Source organism: Lipotes vexillifer, unplaced genomic scaffold (genome assembly GCF_000442215.2).
Source record: "Lipotes vexillifer unplaced genomic scaffold, Lipotes_vexillifer_v1.1 scaffold732, whole genome shotgun sequence".
In the NCBI taxonomy this organism is placed as follows: domain Eukaryota; kingdom Metazoa; phylum Chordata; class Mammalia; order Artiodactyla; family Lipotidae; genus Lipotes; species Lipotes vexillifer.
The window spans coordinates 4131726-4140918 of NW_006792596.1; the positions used below are offsets into that span (position 1 = coordinate 4131726).

Consider the following 9193-nt stretch of genomic DNA (forward strand, 5'->3'; position numbering starts at 1 on the left):
AAAATAGAATCTATCCCCTTGCTGCTCCCATAATCGTTAGGGTTATTCTTGTAAATGTGTGGATATATCTCCTTGGTATTCTCATAGTTGTTAGGGTTACTTAGCTGTGAAATACAATGAATATAAATCCTTGATACTTTCATCAGGTTAGGGTTATTTAATTGTGGCATGTGTAAATATACCCCCTCGGTGTTCCATACTGGTTAGAGTTATTTTTTTTGTGGTATATGTGTCTCCACTGATTACCTGGAGTCATCAGGTTACATTGTCGACTAGAATAGGCATTCTCTTCCTCCTCTTTTTATAATTTGAGTGTTAGATACTGGAGAATAATCTTACTCCAATATATTGCCTTTCCAGAGAGAGGAGACATTCTTTTACTGGTTGAAATTATTTTGAAAGTAATCAAGATTTTATTAAAATTAAGAATAGCACTTCATATACACATAAGCACCCAATGAGTAGGGCAGTATCTGCTTTGGCAATAATGCAGGAACCTTTTAGGAAATGGATAAAAGTTAAATGTTACACATCATTTATATGTTCTAAACTACCTTTGGAGTTAAAATACAACAGGTTTTTTAATACTTTTTGAAATTTGTTAACTTAATACTTAAAATTATTATCAAATCATACCAAAGATCTAAATAGTTATTTCCTGACTATTTAAAAATAATTAAAGTTGTCATTTTCTGCCAATTATTAAGGTTGTTTAATATAATGAAGAACTGAATTTAGAAGTTCTTTAAAATCTGATTAGAATCTGATTGAGGAAAAGCTTATTATTGACCAAAATCTAAACATTTTTATAAACTATGTTATTTGAGGTTATTTACCACTAAAAAAAAAAAAAAAAAAATGCTGAGATTTGTAATAGTGGTTTATATAACTCCCTAAAGTTAAATTTTGGGACAGATGAAGTTTTTTGTGTTTTTTTTTAAACATTGTTGATATTGAGCCTATCTTTTCCTCTCCCTTCATTGAATTATATTATCAATGCACAATGAATTCTTAAATTGGACATCAGTTGAACTTCAAATATAATATCAGCAATCACTATACAGTCTTATACAACCCTATTGACATAGTCAATATCCACTCACAGAAGAGGTAAGATCATGACTATAGCCTCTAGAACTGCTAGTTTTCTCATTTGAATTGCCCTAAGCCTGAAGATTACATTTTATATCCCAGTCCAGCTTTTCTTACATCTGAATAGCTCATGGCCTGAGCTTTTTTCTTCTTTTCTCCAGGTAGTTGGGAAGTGGCCATCCTTGATGACCTGGAAGGATTCAGGAAGTATACTTCCCTTCATGCAAGGAGCATATTGTGTATTCCTTTACCCATACAAGAGAAAAATGAAAGTCAAAGATGAAAGTAAAATGGACATAATTTTAATGATTTTTTTAAATTTTGTGCATTGGATTCAAACAGCAAACTGTGTGCACTCAACTGTTATCACAATGTTGTCAAGAGTTCTGTGTCTTTTACCATTTTACACACAATTGTTCGTTACAGTATGTTATCAGCCTCGTGGAAACCAGGGGTGTGGCATGGTAAGCAGTGGTGGTAGTGCACCTAGCTTTTATATTATCTAACTTGAAAATATTTCTCTTCTATGATTCCTTTTTTTCTTGATAAAAATAGTTTTCACCAAACGTTGGTGGTGCACACGCACTACCATTCATGCTTGACATCACACCCCTGACAGGAACGCATGTTCTTATTTTGTTGATAAAAAGTATTACAAAAATTTCCATACAAAAACTATTTTCATAGAAATCTTGCATTTCCACAAATAAACCTGAACATTTTTTTGAAAAAAAACTGCTCAAGAATTTTGTTCATTTAACATTGTGACTGTATTGATAAATGCAGTCCACGTCAAAGTTCACCACACGTACTTTTCTTTAGATGACGAGTCCCCTTTATCCTTTCACTGAGATCTGCCCAGGCTCCATCAAGTTCATTTATAGCAGGAAGGAGGGTTTGGATTAACATATCTGAATGTTAGAATGAAAGTTTCAGTCTTCCACAGAACTATCAACACTCAGCCCTCTTTTACAACTTAAGACAAAGATTGCAAAACATCATCCTTTTTGATTCAGAATCTCTGAACAAACTGTTGCTTTTTTTCTTGGTGTGGGAGTGGGGAAAGGGTGTCTGGGGAATAGGTAGGGATTTGATAGAGTTACATGTTAAATCTCCTGCCATGGTGAATATAAGAGAAAACATTATTTCCTTGGTAATTGACATTTCTATCTCAGTCAGTGACACAGACTGTCGAAAAAACAAAAAAGAAAGAAAAAGAAACACTGATGAAGATCTGCTTATATTCCACTTGCCATGAAAGTCAGATTTGTTTTGCATTACATTTTTATCACATCTTATAAACACGTATTGTCAATTCAGATGATCATTATACTGAGTAGTTGGGGGCTAGTAACATCACTACCCTCTTATCTGGATGTTCAGAAGACTGTATTGTTTCTTGCAACACTACAGTTTTTGCTGATTCCAAGTATTTTTATTCTTAATGATTTTTTTACCTCGTTACCCTTGGGGCAGTTATGCTCCATCTCCTGGCAACAGTTGGGCCTCAAAAGGAACCTGTAATTTCTTACTGAACTGCATTTGAAACCAGCCACAAATGCGTATGTAACATTCACTCAGAAGAAGGGAGGAACCCATGATAAACAGTTTAACCCCGTGTAACTTGGTTCTCCATGATGCCTGTAATTCAAGTCTGATCATTGCAACTGCTTAGATCACAGAGTCTCTAGTTCATAGACACAGCGGCATGAGGTAACTCATTTTATTTTGCACAGGTTGCATATTTCCACAGGAAACATTCTCGCTAAATTGTTTGGAAAAACAGACGACAGTTTGTGCTTGGGTGTTTGGCCTCCCAGCTTTATGCCATGGTTTCTTTACCTGGCAACCTTCTGTCGTTAAATGTGTGCATGTTGATAACTTCTTCTGTTTTCACAATAACTGGGGCCTGTGGCTTGTGTTTTAACCGACGCTGGCACTTCAGGGACATCCTCAATTCCTCTACCATGGCACTACAGAAGGACCTCTACAGAATAACACAGAAAACGAAATATTACAAAACAGATCAGTGGCAATGGCCCTGAAACAATACTAAAATCGTTCTCAAAGACTTGTCAACATAGCAGCCTTGAAGTTTTGAAAAACTCCATTATGAAAATTATAACAAATTATTACAATTTTAACATACAAATCATGATAATTAAAGTATTTTATCAGAGTGGTCAAGTTTAAAGAAAATCTCCACCTGATAGTGAAGTGAACTGCCAACTAGGAATGCATACATTACATATATGTTGAATAAGATTTTCAGATATAAAATTAACATTATAAGATATAAATCGACCTTAAAATTTAAATATAAGCACATATACACAAATTGGTTACCAGAAATCCATTTTTGCTATCTAAAAAAATTAGAAAAAAATGAACTGGTTTTTAGATCACAACATGAGATATGAAAATTTTCTTTAAACGTGGATTCTTCATCGTGAATTTCATAACAGAACAAAAATAGTACTCACACATTTAGACATAAAATATGGAAAATAATTTCTGCTATTCATTGTATCGTTTTGTGATTCTGCCTGTAAAACTAGCGATGATGATTACAAACACATATGAGCTAATCATGAAATGACACTGTATCACATTAAAAATCCATGCACACATATTAACTTCTTTGTCACCATCAGCTTGATAACTGAGAGCTGATAAATAATTTATTCCATGAAGAAAAAAATGACCCTATACGTAATTTTTTTCTAAATTCCTGTTTTATTGGCAATAGATTTGCCAGAAATTCTGTATATTTGGGGCTCATTATTACACAATCCTCAAATTCCTATTACAGAGTCAAAATGTGAAACAAAAATTTGTTAGTCTCCCTCCCCAGCTAATTGAGATACGTGTGTTAGGTACATATAAATCAGATTCATGAACCAGTTCACATTGTTGTTGACATTCAGATGGTCTAAGACTTAGGCTGTTTCTGTGCAAGAACTAAAAATGTGGACAACTAAAAATGTGGACAAGTATGAAAAATTTACAAAATTCCAAAAAGTGATATGGAAACATAATGAAATAAACCTAATTAAATATACATGTGAAGACTTAGTTTTTTGCTTTTTGTATTGCTTCCTTGTTGTTTATCAGCTTAGGCTAATTCCAAAATAATACAGGATAAAAATATTTAATACCATATACATGCCTTATATTTTTAAAAAATACTTTGTATACATCACCTCTGTGACACAAACTAATACTGAATTAAGGTGGGCATCTGTACAACAGAGAAAATGGATTCAGAGAAAAGATAAGTCACTTTCTGCAGCTCACACCTACACCTCCAGCAAGATATTCTGATACCAAATTTTGTGATTTTGACCCTGACCTAATAACTTCTTGTACATTCCTGGCTATATTCTCATTTTTCTTTTATGGATTCCTGAACAGTTTCCTTAGTGATCTTCCCACCTCTATGTCTAGGCCATTCTCAAAAAGCTCGCCATTATCAGATAATCTACTGTTTTAAACACCGGTTATTAATAGTATTTTTTTGTCCAAGAAACAGGTGAAATCCAATTCTCCTCTTTTTTATATCATGACCTCTCTGAGTCAGCTCTACCTCATCTCTCCCCCTCAACCTTTTCCTTTTTTCTCTCCACACACCCTTCTTTTTGGACCTCCAAGTTTTTTCCACTTTGCTTCTCCTGCTCTGTTACCTAGCAGAGTTCTTTCATCTTTCACATCAATCCAGCTTTATCCCTTACCTCCGGACATGACTCAAATTTTAACTTATTCAGGAATCACTTTCCAATTGATCAGCCTCATTATTTTCACTCAATTCAGTATTTTGCATTCATTATCATGTTTCTCTGTCTGGCCTCTAGGTGTATGCATCCCTCTCACTGAATTGTAAAGAGCAGAGATTAAGTGCTCTTGTACACACATGTTCTTTAAATGTTGACTGAATTAACAATAGCCATACACGACCCTAACATTTTAATTATTTTTTAAAGTTTCTAATTCAGTTGCTTAAAAAAAGCTTAAAAAGGTTTTTTTTCAGACGCTTAGTAAAATGCGTTGTGTACAAGTGATCTAACTAATCAGATAAAACTTTGTTTAATAACATTAAATTAGTAAAAATATTAATTTATTAGTACTTGTAATGGGAGATGATTATGTGCTACACATGAATTCCCCATTAAGTATGGAGTTATTTCTATGCGTTATTTATTATGTGTTAAATAATACAGTTCTGAAATCCATGAATTCTATTTCTATTAAAGGATCTATATGACACCTGACAGCCAGTATAGGGACACAGTGCTTCTTGTTGCTTAATACCTACTATTAGATGTACTTATTAAGAACATGATGATAATGATGATGAAGATGGTGATGATGACAACACTGTAGAAATGGAAAAATCTGACTCCAAAAGAGGGAGGAATACATAGTCTTGAGGTAACTTAGTCTTGGTTCTCTGTTGAAACATTTAACAGAAGAATTGATTAGATAATGTAACAAGGTCAGAACTTGATGCCATCGACACTTTAAAATGTTATAGGATGTGGCTAATGCTGAATTGTTTGAAATAAGGATTCATTTAAAACAAATAAATTTTCTAAATGTTAAATAATTTATAACACTGTCTTTGGCAAGCTGAATTTTTAGACATTTTGATTATACTAATTAAAAAAATTGATAGAATAGAAATATTGTTTTGTCCATAGTAAGACAGTGATCTAAACAACTGATTTTCTTAGAAAAAAAAATCTTATAAATATACATACCCATTCAGCTATGAAATGACTCAGTTTTATTTCCAGTAAGTTAAAAAGTAAACTGTATTAGTATCCTATACTTAACTTCAGACTACAAATAAAGACATTTAAACTCTTTTAAGCAATTTTATGTAATGTAAATTTTGTAATGCTGATTAACATAAAACATAGGTAAAATCCCTGCCCCAAGGATCACAATACTTTTATCTTTTATAACTTAAACTTATCTTAAGTAAATAATATTTACAAATTTAGAAGCTATGAAAATTATAAACATGTAACCCCACCATTACTATTTTAGGCTTTCTCTATTTTACAAAGCCATTAGAAAGTGAAAATTTTAATCAAGAAACCTTTAAGCAATAAGTAGTCTTGATTATATAATGTCATTCATCACTTTTGTTAATTTTTTCTCTGAATAAACTGAATTTTGCCAGTTATTTTTTGAGCTATCAATGTAAGTTTACCTAAAAAATAGTTTTATCTTAGGTTCTAATAAAGTCACCATAAGACAATAGGTTCTTTTCTCACTTGTATAATATTTTTAATCCTTCACAAAACTATGAAAACCTTTAGGCTTGGGCAAGAGTTTGGAATCAACATGACAAAGTTTAAAAATTAATGATACCATAAAGTACAGTTCACTTGTGGCATTAGGGCAAATACATATTCTTTTCTCTTTTTAAAGCTTTAGAATGTAAATTCCATACCTTGATCTATGTAAGAATCTAATGTTAAAGCTGTAGAGATGATTGTGAAATATAGTTGTTTCCCTGTGTTGTATGTTGCCAAAAAATTACTGTCTGATTTTTAAAGTTCTAACTTGTCATTTGATAGAGACAAATTATCTTTCCTACTTCATATCATGATCAGAATTTTTAAAATGTCTTTTTTACTGAACTACGAAATAAGGTTTTGAAAAACCCAAATGCGCTTGACAGGAAATTTCCTGGGTTATAATGAAGAAGAAAGAAGATGAGGAGGAGGAAGGGAGAAGGGGAAGAAGAAAGAATAAAAGAGAGAGAGGGAGAGAGAGGAAGGAAGGGAGGGAGGGAGGGAGAGAAAGAAAACTACCATGCTTTTCAAATTACTTCTTAGAGATAGAAACACACGAATTGTGTCATTAAATAAAGTTTCTTAGGGTGAAAACAACAACAAAAATGTTTCTGCACAATATAACAGACTACAAAAAGAAAAAAGAAAGGTGCAAAGATACTAACCATTATTAAAAACCTCTTTTAGTAAGTTTCAAAAGTTTACTAAACAGTGTCTGGATGGTAGGGTGGCACTAACCAAATAGAAGATTCCTGAAAATGAAAATTTAAATCTTTGAGCTGTTAGCATGTATAAGTGCATTTAAATTATTAAACTCATTATAAAATCCACTATATTTAATGAGGCAACCTGTATTTACACATCTCTAATTGAAACAATGAAGGTCTGGAAATCTTAAAAATATGAATTTGGCTATATATACATTGCCTTTTAAACAATCTATTTTCTTTTTTAATTTTAAGTATAAGAAAACACATAAATAGTCTGCAGATAAATGTTCTCAAGAATATCATTCTTGGTGTAATAGAATAATTTATTCTTAATAGCTTAACTTTCTAATTTATAGATATGTTTATATGATAACATGATGTGACAGCACTTTGAGAAGTACATAAATTTTTTTAATATTAGAAATCTAGTTGTAAAAATGCTCCACATTGAACACTGATATATTTAAATTTCATTTTTAAGTTAAAACCTTTATATTTAGCAATGTCTTTTTTTAAAAAAACAGGCACTGATGAAAAATAACCAGTTTAATTTTTTTAACTTTGAAGCTCGTCATTTTCATGTTGAATATATAGTCACTTATCAATTAAAAGAGAAATAATCATAAATATTACATGCTACTATCAGGTCTCTATTTAGTATATATTTTTTAAGGAGGAAACTGTTTTATACATCTTGCTGTCCTATTCTTTGATGGTATAAAATTAACTAAATGATATTACAATATTCATTCAGAATAATTTCCAACCGTTTTTGCATACAGTTTCTATTTGAAGCCCTATTAAAACATCTTTAAGCTGCTTCTAACAGATTTTGTGGTGCAATGTCCTAATATGTACTAGCGTATATCAACCAAACTGTTTTGTTTTGTTTGTCATTTAAATTATTTAACTGATTACGGATACCTCGTTCATTCTCAGACATTTTCTAATTAATTTCTGATGCTGTAGGCCATTTGACCAAGAATTCCAGATCACATGTAGTAGAGACAAGTCCAAACAGTCACTGTAATTAATCCCTGCAGAAAATTATTCCACATTAGATAATAATTAAATTAACTAAATAATAACTAAAAGGAAATAAAAAGTATATTTGATGTAATATGCAATATTTTATATAAATGTTGGTGCATTGAATGAGGAAGATAAATGTCATTTAACATGGCCCGTTCCTTTTGATTTGTACTGCTTAATTGGCAGTCTTTTAAAAATATCAAATAGCTAATGCTATACATCAGAAGTATGAATTTACCTAAGGCTATATGAATGTAACAGTGATGCAATGAGAGATGAAAAATGACTAGTTAAGACACTCATGTCAAAAATATATTTATATAGCAACTTTGATCTTGACATTCAGTTTTAGAGCAGCTCTCTCTTTTTTTTTTTTTTTTTTTTTTTTTTTCCTTGCGTTATGCGGGCCTCTCACTGTTGTGGCCTCTCCCATTTGCGGAGCACAGGCTCCGGACGCGCAGGCTCAGCGGCCATGGCTCACGGGCCCAGCCGCTCCGCGGCATGTGGGATCCTCCCGAAACGGGGCACGAACCCGCGTCTCCTGCATCGGCAGGCGGACTCTCAAGCACTGAGCCACCAGGGAAGCCCAGAGCAGCTCTCTTTTAAAAAAATTATATTATTTAGATAAGCTGTGCAGTCAGACGGGTATGCATATAACTGGTAACCGAGCTAAAAGAGGAACACTATTCGCTTGACTTCCATTCTGTAAGTGTGTTATTATATTAGCCTGCCTCATTAACAGTGATTTGAATTTCAGCTGAGGCTTCTACCTGGACTCTCCTCTTAATAAATGGTAATTTTTTGAACACTAAATAATAAATCAGACAGAAAAAAAGTTATGGGGCTAAATTATTTTTTCTCATTAGATAAAATGACAAAGCATCCTACCCTTTAGCCTGGATTATTTTACAATGATAAACATAACCAAAGATTAAAATATTCTCAGAAACCTTAACTCTTACAGAAACAGTTACTGAATATCATTATAGTGCATTTTGCAAATACAATGAGATGGAGAAAAATGGGGCATCATTACACATTTTCATACTTTCCCTA

The 9193-nt window shown here is 32.4% G+C and overlaps 1 protein-coding gene across 3 annotated transcripts in view; it reads right to left on the reverse strand.

Moving 5' to 3' along the window:
- Nucleotides 1-1378: 1378 nt before the first annotated feature.
- The window catches only part of GRIK2 (glutamate ionotropic receptor kainate type subunit 2), a 668512-nt gene continuing 660697 nt past the window's right edge, over nucleotides 1379-9193 (reverse strand). The window contains exons 16-17 of one of the 3 annotated variants that reach the window (XM_007465777.1): nucleotides 5405-5539; nucleotides 2915-3079 (exon numbers count right to left, since the gene is read on the reverse strand). In XM_007465777.1, the coding sequence (XP_007465839.1) occupies nucleotides 5420-5539 (120 nt within the window). In that variant the 3' untranslated portion in view covers nucleotides 2915-3079; nucleotides 5405-5419. Of the gene's footprint in view, nucleotides 3080-5404; nucleotides 5540-7060; nucleotides 7148-9193 lie in introns of all 3 variants that reach the window. The other 2 variants (XM_007465778.1, XM_007465776.1) reach the window with 2 other exon arrangements.